The sequence below is a fragment of the Megachile rotundata genome, chromosome 15, assembly GCF_050947335.1.
Source record: "Megachile rotundata isolate GNS110a chromosome 15, iyMegRotu1, whole genome shotgun sequence".
Classification (NCBI taxonomy): Eukaryota; Metazoa; Arthropoda; class Insecta; order Hymenoptera; family Megachilidae; genus Megachile; species Megachile rotundata.
The window spans coordinates 12,472,644-12,486,649 of NC_134997.1; the positions used below are offsets into that span (position 1 = coordinate 12,472,644).

At 44.0% G+C, this 14,006-nt stretch overlaps 4 protein-coding genes across 5 annotated transcripts in view; 2 read left to right on the forward strand and 2 right to left on the reverse strand.

The window, feature by feature from the left end:
* Nucleotides 1-3,855, reverse strand: part of orb2 (cytoplasmic polyadenylation element-binding protein orb2) — a 47,869-nt gene extending 44,014 nt beyond the window's left edge. Inside the window, exon 1 of one of the 2 annotated variants that reach the window (XM_076540277.1) lies at nucleotides 2,309-3,855. In XM_076540277.1, coding sequence (XP_076396392.1) covers nucleotides 2,309-3,418 — 1,110 coding nt within the window. In that variant the 5' untranslated portion in view covers nucleotides 3,419-3,855. The remainder of the gene's footprint in view (nucleotides 1-2,308) is intronic. The other variant, XM_076540276.1, reaches the window with a different exon arrangement.
* A 3,175-nt stretch (nucleotides 3,856-7,030) lies between these two features.
* Vps60 (vacuolar protein sorting 60) lies at nucleotides 7,031-8,518 on the forward strand. The gene is made up of 4 exons (XM_003703451.3): nucleotides 7,031-7,170; nucleotides 7,253-7,570; nucleotides 7,638-7,865; nucleotides 7,971-8,518. Exons 1-4 carry the CDS (start codon nucleotides 7,102-7,104, stop codon nucleotides 8,019-8,021), a joined length of 666 nt encoding a protein of 221 aa, XP_003703499.1. The 5' UTR covers nucleotides 7,031-7,101; the 3' UTR covers nucleotides 8,022-8,518.
* LOC100875970 (tubulin epsilon chain) lies at nucleotides 8,018-10,484 on the reverse strand. Its single transcript, XM_003703450.3, has 9 exons — nucleotides 10,312-10,484; nucleotides 9,984-10,216; nucleotides 9,804-9,919; nucleotides 9,559-9,747; nucleotides 9,217-9,468; nucleotides 9,002-9,148; nucleotides 8,785-8,934; nucleotides 8,551-8,725; nucleotides 8,018-8,469 (listed from the first exon to the last, which is right to left on the reverse strand). The coding sequence occupies exons 1-9, from the start codon at nucleotides 10,334-10,336 to the stop codon at nucleotides 8,323-8,325; spliced, it is 1,434 nt and encodes a 477-aa protein (XP_003703498.1). The 5' UTR covers nucleotides 10,337-10,484; the 3' UTR covers nucleotides 8,018-8,322.
* An 81-nt stretch (nucleotides 10,485-10,565) lies between these two features.
* Nemp (Nuclear envelope integral membrane protein) lies at nucleotides 10,566-13,151 on the forward strand. Its single transcript, XM_003703604.3, has 8 exons — nucleotides 10,566-10,834; nucleotides 11,094-11,203; nucleotides 11,273-11,495; nucleotides 11,564-11,730; nucleotides 11,802-12,017; nucleotides 12,085-12,209; nucleotides 12,566-12,727; nucleotides 12,793-13,151. The coding sequence occupies exons 1-8, from the start codon at nucleotides 10,678-10,680 to the stop codon at nucleotides 12,908-12,910; spliced, it is 1,278 nt and encodes a 425-aa protein (XP_003703652.2). The 5' UTR covers nucleotides 10,566-10,677; the 3' UTR covers nucleotides 12,911-13,151.
* The last annotated feature ends 855 nt before the right edge of the window (nucleotides 13,152-14,006 follow it).

The following is a 14,006-nucleotide window of genomic DNA, read 5'->3' on the forward strand; positions in this document are numbered from 1 at the left end:
GTTGTCTATCTCTGAAAGGGTTTCTAACGATGTCCTTGCTAGAAGCGTCTGGTGCGCTGGTGCGTTGGAGCGCTGGCACGCTGCTAACAGACGCGGCGACGTCAGCGTTCGATAGTGGGTGGTCGCGCGCATGCCGTCCTTCCTCTCCCCTCTCGTGCCTCTCTCTCTCTCCGTCAGCGGTAGTAGCTTCGTTACAGGGTCGTCGCGCGTTGCAGTTTACCGTATTTTATTACATAAGTTGCGAGCTTCTCCGATGCACCGAATCGATACGAACTTGGTTCGTTGTCGAGTTTCAGCCGCACGAAAAATGCTTACTCGTAACAGCTGCTCGAGAAATCCTCGATCGGATTAGTCGAGTAAATCATTTATCCGATTAGGAATTCGTAAAGAATCGCGGCCGGATTCGCGTAGACTCGCAGAAGCGCTTCGGAAGCCCGGTTATGACCCGGTGCATCGATTTCGAGATCGAGAAGGACAACACGATTTCGAGAGGAGCGTACGACGTCGGAGCTCCTCGCGAAAAATCTATATCGCGCGAAAGCGGAGTGACCTATAAACCTCGTAGCGGGTCGGGTCAGTCCGCACCGGCGCGGTGGCGCGGCAGCGCGGCGGCGCAGTCCCGAATTCGAATTGAAGGGATCTTAAATTGGGTTAACGTCCAGATATTCGACGTAACGTCGGAATTAGTTGAAAAACTTTGCTCGCTATTCCTCGGACTAATACGGAACTTAGTCGACGCGTGCCACGTCAGAAGCTGGTATTTCGATCCACGACGATTATCCGACCTTTATTTTTCACGCCTACTTTTACTGCTGCTATCGACCGATTTGGCTAATCGCCGTTTATCAATTTTCCAGCACGCTATACCAGATGCCACGTGTCTCCGCCTACGTTCTTCGATACGCCATACGCGTACGCCTAGGTACACGCGCGCATACGGAACGATTCCCCGCGACACCACGCGTTTTCCGATATTCGAGATCGTTCCGCTACGAGCGGTTCTCTGGCACGCGCGACCAGCCTTTTCGTTTCGTCAGAATCGCACGAGTTTCGTAACGAAATACCTCGACGGCGCTGCGTAACGTCGCTGCGTCAAGGTAACGTCAATAAAAATCTTTATCCTCGCGCGCCTCCGATGTTTTTCGAACCGTCTTCGAACGAGGTTACCGTAACCTCGCGAGCGATCCATCGTAAAAATCGAAACGCTACCGCGTCTCGTAAATCGAGCGATAACGAAAGTCTGCGATAAAACGCGTGATCGAGCGCTCGCAACGGGACGCGCGATCGGTTCGTCGCGAACTAACTACGCATGCTCCGATTCCAAGGTAATCGACGATCGAATTATATATCGCGGCCCAGTGCCAATCATTTTCTCCCGCCAATTTCTCGCTCTCGATCGATCGTTCTTCCCGGGATGCGTTAATTTCATGGTAATTTGTGGCTGCAACGTAGGTATTTTTACCTACAAAGCTCGATATTTTCCTTCTACCAATTTCGAACGATTTATGAGAATAACCTCGAAACCTTGGTACTCGTTTAGCCGCGTTTCTTCGCGCACGCGCACGCGCTTCATCGACGTTATCGTTCCGCGTACACTTACGCGTGTACTTTTCGATGGAAAATTGCTAGACAAAATTGCGCGACGTTTCGTCGCATTTACTTTGTTTCTTCAAACGAACCGATAATTTTTTATATACGAGAGGTAAATGGGTTTGGAGCGAGTCGCATAAACGAGGTGCGAGAATCCGCCATTTCTCTCGGATAGTATGCTGGTCTATTTTTGACGAGCGGTTAAAATAGCCGAGCTTAAAGTTCTGCTAGACACTGTTAGCTCCTGAAGCTGCCACCGCGTACGAAAGGAATTGGGTCAGGCGTCGAAACAAGCGTATCGGAAAAGGTTTCCTAGTTTCGATCGAATCGCGATATTCGATCTGCACCGATACCGATACTCCGAGGCCCGCGCCTTACTCCGCGTATTCGCTGGAAATTCGATCGGTAAAAGCAGGGGATTCGGAAAAGCTTTCGCTGAGCAACGACGCCGAAACGACCGTTGTACGTCTAAATTTAAACTTACGAAAGTCTCGTACGATTGCATAACCTGGCGCGCGTGTACCGAGACCGCGGAAGTCTCTTCGATCTCGGAGGATATCGGTAAACACGGAAATTCCGCGAGAACAAAGTTAAAATCGAAGTCTTCCGATGATTTCGGTCCGATCGAGAAACTCGTTCGCCTACGTGGCAACGAAGGTCGATTCGACGGATCGAATTCTCGCGTTGTGGCGTTAATAAGCGTCGAGGATAAGCTTACCTGCTGAAACGGTGGCAATTGGAGCAAGTCCCTCTCTTCGGCGGCGGTAACTTCGAAGGTAGGCGCGGGCTGGGGCGGGTACATGTTGCCCTTTCCGGGATAGGAGGTACTCCTCCGAAACTTGACCGGACTGATGCAAGACGGATGAGCCGCCTGGCCCGGGTGACCGGGAAACGTCGGACTCGGTTTCCTTCCTTGAAGTCCAGCGGCAGCCGCGACCGCGGCAGCGGCGTGCAGGGACGAATGCAACGGGGGTAGATTCGGCACCGATCTGCCCCGGCTCCACGGCGAAAGCCCGGGGCTCGCGACCGCGCCAGCCTGCGGTCCGGCTCCCCATTGTTGAGGCGCTTGCGGTCCACCGGACCAAGCCGCGTAACCTTTCGCGGGAAGGTAAACGCCGGGATGCGTGTTGGCTGTTGGTTGTTGTTGATGCTGCTGCTGTTGTTGTTGCTGCTGCTGCTGTTGCTGCTGCTGCTGTTGTTGATGCTGCTGCTGCTGTTGCTGCTGTTGTTGCTGCTGTTGTTGCTGCTGCTGCTGTTGCTGTTGCGTCGAGGAGACTTGGAGACCGTGCCTGGCCGCGGGAGCGGTCGCGGTACCGTGTTGTTGAGGGAAATTGTGACTAGCGGTGATCGCTCGACGCGCGCCCGCCGACACGGTAGCTTGGGAACCGGCGAACAAACCGGCTGGACCACCGGACGGGAAGTTTTGGAAGGCCCCGATCGAACCGTTGACGGGCAACGCGTGGAGACCGGTGTCGTCCGGGGCGGACCAGAGGCTAGGTACTCGGGCCGTATCCGAGAAACCCTGGAGCGTCGAGCTGGTGCTGCACGCGATCTCTTTCTCGCCGGAGGAGGGCGTCGTCGTCGCCGCGATAGCGATACTTTCGACCTCGACCGCGTCCTTCGTCTTCTCTTGTCCAGCCACGGTATCCAAGCCGGTGCTCGGCGACAACGGCGCAGTTTTGCCACCGGCCTGTTTCTCGATCAAGAGGTCGTCCTGCATCGTTGACGTCGTTATGGTTACGGCGGTGTTGGCGCTGCTACCGATCGACGACTTGCTCGTGCCGGACAGGCTGTTCGAGAAGAGACTGCTCGCGTTAAAGTCCCCCATAAATCACGGGGGATTCCAAGTGTCGCGTAATCGTCGCGCGATCCTCCGCGTTTCGTTCGAGGCTCGAGACTCGAGACTCGAGACTCGAGGCTCGAGGCTCGAGATTTTTCCGATTCCGGTTGCCACTCGAACGAATCGAATCGTATCGAATCGTTTCTATCGGTGGGAACGTCGTCGACCACGGCGGCTCCGTCGACCAGAGCTCGCGAGACAACTATCGATCCACCGCGTACTCGTAAAAACACCCACGAGCCCCGGAAGCTGTGCGAACTACGCCAATCTCTCTTTCGATTCCCTTCTTCTCCTCGTTTTCGCTCGATTTCCTCGTTTCTCCCTCGACCTTTTTCCTTCCCTTGAACGCGCTTCGATCGTACCCCGTCTTTCCTGACCTGACGCGTGCTCTCCTTTTTTCTCTTTCTTTCTTCTCCACCTTCACCACCTCCTCCTCCCTCCGCCTCCTCCACGTTCTCCTCCACCTCTTCCTCCTTCTCTTCTTCCTCCACCTCCTCCTCCTCCTCCTCACCCCTCTCTTTCTCTCGCTTACTCTCCGTCTCTCGTTCTAGTGTTACCTCTAACTCTAGCCGTGGCCGTAGTCGTAGCTCTGGCTCTAGCCTGCGCTCCGACTCTCTCGCCGATGGCTCTACCTCTTTATCTGGACACGGCGATCCACTAATAATAACGTTCGACCCGATTAGATTACGTTAACGACCAGTCGCTTCCATACAATTCGGTAGCGACTTTGCTTCCGTAGCATTCTACACTCGTTATCGAGCGATCGTTCGCTCGACGAGCATCGTCATCGTCCGCGATGAAACTGTTGCCCGAGGACCTTTGACCGTCGATCGAAGGTCGAGCGAGAACGTTTCCGGTATTCACTCGCCCCCAGCGAACATAATCGTTTCCCTCGACGAGCGCTGAGCCACTTGGAATGCTCCCAAATGCGGCCGATGCAACGCGACCTTCCCTCTTCCACTGCAACCAACACGCGCGTGGAATACCACGATGGAAAAAAAGCCACACGCACAACCACACGCACAAGCACACGCACGCGTCGCGGCGCGCGCGCGAGCCAGCTAGCAACCGAAAAACACTCGCGCACTTGGCGAACAACTGGGAACGAGCGAGGGATCCTTGGTCCTTGCCGCGCGCGCGACGCTACCGATACGTCACTGAACACAGCGAGCCGACCAAACGGTTCCGACCAAGCGATTCCTTTCGACCGACATCGGATCGCTACTGCCGTTCGGCGCACTCGCGATCGACTGAACGATCGATCCTCTTTCGGCCCGACGATACGCGTCGCCGAGAACGCGCACGGACGTTCCTCGACGCTCGTCTACGCGAGACGACGCCAAACGACGCGAGACGACGCGACCCCTCCGTGTGTCGCGGCTTTGGCTTTTCGTGTCCTATGGGCGTTCGCCGAGCTCACCACCTTGTCTCGTCTTGGTTCGATCTAGCGCCTCTTCCCATTGGCAGCGAGCGTACTTTGCCCACTCGCGCTGCTACCGCTCTCGATCGTTCTAGCTCTCTTTCTCTCTCTCTCCGTCTCTTTCTAATGCTCCCTCTCTCTCTCACTAGCTCTCTCTCTCTCTCTCTCTCTCTCTTCCTATCTCGTGCTCGCTCCTTCAAAACGATAGATGCGGTGCAGCGATTCCTCCGCAGAGCCGCCTCGAGTTTCCAGTGACTCGGCAAACGTAGACTAGCTCGATCGCTGATCGGGCAGCCGGTTGCCTGGCTGCCTGCTCGCGTTCCCTGGCTGCACTCGATCGAGGCCAGGAGACCGCGATTCGACGACGCAGCTTCGCGTCGCGCGTGATACGATTCGTCCGCGGTGCCGACTTTTGGAACACTGTGGCCGTGCCGCGGCCCACACCATACCAGCCGTAGTCTCTCCGCGTAGCCGTGCGCTCGGCGATCTTCGGCCGCCGCTTCGTCCTCGTCCTCGTCGACGTCGTCGTCGCTACGTCGCTGCTGCGTCGCGCGGCGACGTCGGTCACGCACGCGCGTTCGCGTTTCACCCGCCACCGCCAACGATATCACCGCTACCGATAATCGGAGAAAACCTCCATAGCCGTCGTCACCGCCGTCCTTCTCTTTGACCGACTCTACTATCTTCCCTTCTCCGGTTCCAATTACGCGCCCGATGCGACCGCCTCGACGTTTCCCTCTTCCGTTCAACGATCAAACTAAATTGCCTCTTCGATCACCTATCAACCGAAGCGAAATGCAAAAAATCGACCTTTAGCGTACGACGATATCACCTTTCGGGAACCTGCAATGTTTAATAATAAAGTTAAACAGTACTCGAGGATGTTCTACGTGATGTACATGCATAATTATACGTTCCACTTACTTGCGACTGTTGGTTTATGATATTTTGTGAATTGGGTCACTGTGTTTGCGGAAATATTTACTCGTTCTTTATGCGCTTCTAAGACGATCTAATTGTCTTGCGGATTTACGTGTTTTGGAATTCTTACATATGGCTCCATCGAGTGGCGAATATCGTGAGCGATGGAACAAAAAATGTTTCTAAAGGCGGATTCTTGCATAAACTTCCTGCTTAAAATGTTAAAATCATGCTGTAAAATTACTGCAGTCGCTACAATGCATGAGTGAAACGACCTACCGTCAATTGGTTATAACAATTCGAAATCAGTTGCGGTGTATTGATTACCATATTTTACGATTCTCATTAACCGCAGTGGCATTATTTGCGTAACTAATCCTTGCACTGGTAGATCTTAATTGCTCGTATAAAAAATTAATTACGCATTTTCCGGTAAAACTTCGGGGAACCTTCATACTTCTACCTTGAACAAATTCTACAAGTAGGCTTTTTTTCTGGAAAGGAAGATACCTGTGAGAATGCTTTTTGGTACTTCGAAAGGAAATTTTTGGGCATTCTGGTCATTCCCTATATCATCGACCATATGCTATTCAGTGTACACATTGTTCTGAACTCATAATCCGCATATTTGGACCTGCAGAATGTCAAGAAAGCAGCATAGAATCAATATTAATAAATATATAATAAATATATAGCATATTAATCAATAAAATCGATAATAATTGAATTTAAAAAAAAAATTGAACTAGTGGCGCCATCTCTCCGGCGAACGGGGTGAACTACACACTTTTGAAACACCAGCTTCGTTAGTTCCGGCGTTCTGCCGCTAGATGGCGCCACGTGCATCGTTTTAGATTTAATTCAATCGATGTACTTGATTTATATCGAGCTGAAGGTCTTAAATAAATACATACATATCATTTTAGCTCGCAGGTTTCTTTCCAAAAAAGGAGCTTGGTTTGCCAAAATTGGAACATGACACTATTCCGAAGTTTCCCGCTTTTTTTCGTTTCAGTAGCATTTCAGTCATCAAGTAAAAAAGGCGGGACCGTTCTCGAACTTTCCATCTAACGATCTTGATTCCATAACATTTTCGTTTCGTTGAAATGACTAGTACTCAATAATACATCTACCTACAAATTACCAAGTTATATCATACGTACATATTAGTTTAAGATTTGTATACGTACATGGTGTACATGTCCTTCCTCAACGATAGATGGAGCAGTCACCAATGAATCAGTCCGTTTGACGTTTCCAGCGAGAACGAGTTACGAGTAAAGAATAAGTAAAGTATTTTACATTTTTACAATACCTTTCGCACAACAAAATGAATAGACTCTTCGGCCGAGCCAAACCTAAGGAACCCGCACCGAGCATCACCGACTGCATCGCTGGGGTAAGTCATTACGTTTCTCCATAGCATTAAGGTTATGTTACTGTCCTCTCGATTAAAACGTAATTGTTTATGTTTTTTTAAGGTTGACAGTAGGGCAGACTCTGCGGAGAAAAAGATAGCTAAATTAGATGCGGAGTTAAAGAAGTATAAGGATCAAATGGTTAAAATGAGAGAAGGCCCTGCGAAGAACGCGGTGAAGGCTAAAGCCTTACGCGTTTTGAAGCAGCGAAAAATGTACGAAGCACAAGTAGATAACTTGCGTCAACAAGCATTTAATATGGAACAAGCTAATTATGCTACTCAGACGTTAAAAGATACTCAGACAACCGTGGTTGCTATGAAGGAGGGTGTTAAACAGATGCAGAAAGAATTTAAGAATATTAATATAGATAAGATAGAGGTGTTTCTTAAAATTTTCCTTTCAGACATTTCGTGTTTCGGTGGTAAACTCATTCAAAGTATTACAGGATCTTCAAGATGATTTGGCCGACATGCTGGAACAAGCCGACGAAGTCCAAGAAGCGATGGGTCGCAGTTACGGCATGCCAGAAATCGACGAGGATGAATTAGCTGCCGAGTTAGAAGCTCTCGGCGATGATTTAGCCATTGACGAAGATACGAGTTACTTGGATGATGCTATCAAAGCTCCGAACGCCCCTGATAAAGAACCTGGCGCTAGCTCGGTTAGAAATAAGGTTCGTCTTCATATCTACGATCTATTAAAGTTCTATTTCTTGATATATTTCGATGACGACGCAAATTTGTTATCGTGATCATTATCATTGATTTCTTCTTTTCAGGATGGTGTCTTAGTCGACGAATTTGGCTTGCCGCAAATACCAGCTAGTTAAAACATCCATGAAGAGAAACGACCGTGTTTGTGGATATATAAATACCCAAAGAAGTTCGGTCCACGAGACTTTGCAAAGCTTTTCGAAATGCTATGTTCGTAGATACTTTTCGAAGCAACCAACAAAATTTTTCAAACCAGTCATATATTTATGCAAATTGCGGGTCTCTCAATGGCTAATGCAATAATTCATTGTTGCCGATAGATGTACTATTTTTATTCCGTTTTGTTTAAGTTGTTAATGTATATATCGGATTAATAAATAAATTTGTATAATTTAGAGTTTACTAACAATCGCGAGGTTAAATAATTTGTAATCGTGAGATTTTCGGTCCTATCTGATTCTGCAATTCTGTATATTGAGCAATTAAGTTTAACACGATCTCTTGGCTATCGACAAAATGTGCTTCTTCGAAACCACGTACTTGCGTGTAGTGATATACGTGTGCCTGCAAAATAATCATACCGTTCAAATAAATATTATGATATACATATTTACACGCAATGTATCCAACGTGTCTTACGAATACCTTTCTTTTGTATAATGTAACAAATTGTTTTATTACATTTTTAAATAACAAATGCATCGAGGTAGAGTTTAAAAGGCACAACAACGAGGTTGAATGTCCAGCAGGAGGTACTGAGCACAAACCTATTTTCATAGCTTCTCTGCTCCATTCCGTGCACGTAATTTTTCGTTGAAACCTAACAGTTGTGACGGAATATTAATATTAACGCTATTATAATTTATGCAGACTTGCTACCTTTCGACGTTTCGTTTTAAATCGCTTATAAAACAGTTTCCTCTGGCAATATGTGCACCACTCAATATCTTAGAACCGAGTTGTAGCGGATCTACTTTGATCAACTGATTGCTTCGTGACCAGGCATTACTAAATAATTCATCCAGTAGTCTAATAAACAAAAAACGATAAAAATCATTTCATAAAAAAAAGTTCAAAGTAAATTAAGAACATATACTTTGCTCCTTTCAGAGTGCACATTGTTGAAGCGGTTAGTGTTGCCGGACTAACGCTGCTAAATATGTAATGTAATTTCGGATAGGCTACGAGATTTGTTGCTATCTCATTCATATCCATATTTAAGCTACCAGGAAATCTGGACCCACTGAAATAGCACTTTCGTTTTTAGTCTTCTGTCGACGTTTATTACTCATGTTAATTATATCGAGTTACCTAGTTAAATGAAGAAGCATATTTACAATGATACTGTTCATGTCTTGGAAGGGCTTACACGAAATATTGTAGTTTATCTGATCTATGTTCTCTTTCTTTTTCAACTGTGCATCGCATATATCCAACAGGGATGTGTTTTCAATAGGAAACACACATGTTGCATATTCTATAAGCTCTTGCGTGGCTAACAATGCATTATAAGGTGCTGTTACAACATCTTGCATGACTGTTGGATATATACAAGATACTAATCTGTAAAATCAACTATTAACATTGTACAAATAAACATTTCTGACTAATTAAAATGTCTTTAAAGAGGACATAGTCTTCATGAAGGAATACCTATCTATCACAGGATAGTTATCAGCTAGTAATTTTAAAATGGCTGTTCCTAAGCCAGAACCAGTACCACCTCCAACTGAATGCATAAGTAGAAAACCATGTAGCCTTGAACATTTTTCTACTGACAGTCGTATGGTATCTTCTAATCTTTCATAATACTCATTACCATAAGTATAATGACCCATGGCCCTAAAAGTAATAGTGCCTTTCACTTAGAAAATATGTTAAGTGAAACAATCAATTACCAGTTATTTGCAGAGCCTGGGTAATTAGTCACTATGCATTTTTGATCAAACAAATCACGCAAGGGACCTTTTCTTTGTGATCCTATTACACTATCTTCCATATCTATCATTATTGCCTAAATAGTAAAAAGTTGATTGTTAGCTTACTAAGACAGTGTCTTAAGGAAGAAGTCAACATACCCTAGCTTTGACTTTAGCTCTCCTCAGATCATTCACAGTTTTGAAACAAAAATCATGAGAATTATCTGGTATAACAAAGAAGCTATGAAACGCATCTGACAGATCATCTATATTTTTAACGTAGTTTCGCTGTATTTTAAGTAAGTTCACGCCAGTATTTGCAGTTTCTATACCATACTCGTGCAATGCTAGGGGCCAAAATGCCGAACCGATTTGATTTCCACATTGTCCGACTGAAATCGACGTAGAAGAATGCATTGAAAAATATTTACGAATTTTTCTTAAGGAAATAAATTGATTATAACAATGTAATATCGCATAAATATACCTTGAATCGTGATAAACTGGCTCATTAAGGTTTTACAATTATTGCTATCTTCTGCATCCGTTTCATACCGGTACTCAAAGCGTGGAAGGTTAAAAACCGTGTTTTCAAATCAGAATACATTCGCGCTACTTCTCTATTTCTGAGATCAGGTTTACAATAATCAAGGAGGAATATTTCCCTTAGGAACAAAGAAGACAGGAAAATGGCTGTCTCTCTCATACTTTCGTTATAAGAGCAATGTAAACCGGGCCGATTACAAATTTTACTGTACGAAGTTAGAAACAACACGTTCGATATCTCTCTCGACATTTTCAACTCTCAGGTTTCGAATTTCAAATGATCGGATACTAACTTCACGATGTTACTATGCACAGCGCTTCGTGGATTCAGTTAATAAGAAACATTCATTTTTATACGACAAGCGAAATGGCTCTGAAAATAATTTATCCAAGTACAGTTGGCCTTTTACTTCTTTTTTGTCTGCACTTATCTCACATAGCTTCTGCATTGAACATGGAATCAAGTAAGTTAAATTAACCTATGAATCATTTTTAAATTTGCCGGATTTTGTATTATTTCAAAAAATACGAAATGATTCGTAAGATAACAATGATAATAGGTAACAATATGTTTGCCCAGTCTTGTGTCACTTGTAAAATTTATCAATAAACTTAAATTCTATGTGCAGAGAAAAATATGGTACATGTGTTTCCATGATGAAAGTATGACAGTAACTCATCAATAATATAATGTGTTTACTAATTAATTTTTATAATTTTCAGCACATTTTCTAAAACCTGAAGATTTATATGAAAATAATAAGCCTGGGTTACAAATATTCTGTCACAATGCCAACACAAAATATTTGATACACATATGGAGAAGTTTAAGCGTAAGAGAATAACATTTCGAATAATCTGTATTGATCTATATCATGTCAACATATGCAATCAAATTACAGATGCATTTAAATACAAATATAGATAACTATGACATTTATGATGGAAAAACAGCACAAGAAGTGATACAGAAGCACGATGATAATCAGAGATCTTGGAATCTGAATTTATTTGGTACAAAGAAGCAAAAGAAATTTAAAATCAATCCATTTGAGGATGTCTGCATTGGCATATACGTATATCCTTCAAACCTACACAAATACACAATGAGTATGACGCAAACAAGTGAGTAATATGAGCAGACAGATGATTAGATAATGTTCAAGAGTCATTCAAATATTTTCCATTTTCAGATATCGATGCTTCCAACCTAATACAAATGTTATTGGGTGCTTTATTATATTGGAGTGCCCGCAAATTAAGTGGAAATCCTTTATTTTATTACTTATGTGGTATCACACTTGGGATTACTACTTCGATCATTATTTTAGTATACTTTGTTAGCAAATTGTTACCAAGGGTAATTGATCCCTTATACTTATTGTTTAATACATTGAAACATCAGTTTTTACAAGTCATATATAATTTAAGGGTAAAGTTATGTACTTGATGGTAGCCACTGGTTGGACAATGAGTTTTTATTTGATACAAGCGTTATGGGAAAATGCTCGACTGATTGCGGTCCAGTACAGGGAATGGGTCACATGGTACATACTATTAACATCTCTAATTAGTTTTGTAATTTGCTACCGTTTTGGCCCTGTTACGAATGCTAGAACGAAAAAGATCATCGAATGGTTCTTGCAGGTTTGTATTTCAATAACCTTGAAATTAGCAACAAACTTAATCTAATATTTTAATTTTGTTTGTACAGATAGTAGGATTAGCTATGATGTACTCCAGCAGTTACTTCCGCGAAGCATCATTGTTTTGTTGCGTCATACTTATTCTTGTTTGTAATTTCCCAGTTGTACTGATTCGAAGAGGGAGAAATTATTGGTAAGTTCCATTACCCGAAACGTTAATCTTCTTTTACAAGTTAACCCATGTTATTTTTTCATTGAACGCATGTCGCGTACCGGTATTTTATATTTTGTTACGTTTTGTATAATTACCAATAAATAATGATTGCATTCTTTATTGAAACTTTATTTTATTTCGATAGAAATATAATAAAACATTATAATATAATTAAAACCTGTTTTGTATCGTTTTATATTTTCGTCCGAACAATTTTACGGACCCTTAATTTTTAATAAAATGCTAATTGTAATAGTATCGATAGTATTATAGTTAAAGTTTAGTTAAGATAGTTAAAGTTTACAAAGGAAAGTATGTTACATGTCTACGATTAGGAAGAGTATGTTTCCTGAGAGAAGAAAATTATTAACCGACGATGAATATCGTAAGGAAGCAATAAGAGAAACAAATAAAGCGTTAAACGAACTGAAAGGCTACTGTTCCAGTCCCGAGTGTAATCCATGGAGGACAATTCTAAAATTAAAAGATCCGATCAGGTTGTTACCCGAACGAATAAAAAAAGGAATCAGCAGCCGGCAATTTAAACAACTTAATTTTTTAGGTTCGCCAAATTTATGGAAGGTGAATCGCATTTGTCGGAAGACGAATCGCGAGAGTACGACGCTGAAATTACGAGAATCGTAGAAGAATGCGAGTACACAGACGAAGATGATTTTTAATGAAATTTAAGGTACCTGACTTTTCCTATTTACGGTACTAAAGTACAAAGTGATATAAACAGGGGATTTTAGCAAACTTCGTGTGACTTTCGTTTACGTTTGTTTGATGAAATATGTATAGATATTATTATTAGAAACGTTTTATGTAAAATACCGTTTTCGAATAAAATCGTCGTGTCTGGCTTAGCCGGAGCTAAAGAAATATCCAGCTAATGCCAGATCCGATTTACCAACAGTTTCATCATGGTCGTATTTTATCCGATTAATCGGCGATTCGCGCGACAACAGTTTCAGCAGATAAGTGGAAAGCGGTACGTAGAAGCGCGAACTAGTCGTTAAGATTCGTGTCGTGACTTCTTAAAATTTGTCATATGCCTTCACGATCGTATTCTTATCTTGTTCGCGTGACTGCAATTGACCGCATTCGTTACCCCGTGCACCCCCATTTGTTCCAGTTATATTTCCACGAATACGATTTCATACTTTGCGAAAATGATATGTTCCAATTAATTTCCATTTTATCGAGAACACGGCAAAGAACCAGCGCCATGATTTATTCCCCGAAACGCGTATTCGTGCTTTACGCCAACCACCGCGAGATAAACGAGAAAAAGCGAAAGCTTTGTTCAAGAAACAGAATATGGGTCAGTAATCATCGGAGTCTCCGCTTCTCTTTTTCTTTCGGTGTTTCCACACGTTGGACGCGCAAAATAAAAGCAGGACAGTGATCGTCCAAGCAGCCACCATTTGTTTGTTTCCCCGTTTCCTCCGGGCTTCCCGCTTTTCTCTTGTTTTCGGACTAGTTTTCGCGCTTACAACCCAGCATGCAAACTTAGTCCTGAGAATCGGGAACACGTGCATTTTCCGTTTTTATTCGCGGTTCGTTAACGCGATTTTAACACGGATTCAACGTGGCATTCCTGGCATTTCACCGATTGCCACGGCCTGCAATGGGCGGCAAATTGTCATCGGCACCGACAGGTGGTCGTCAATCGGACACCTTGCAAAAAGCTTCGACAGGGATGCGGCTTCGTTCGCTCGATTGATCATATTGGATTACAAATTGCCACAGAACGCCTATGCGTCGATCACGCAA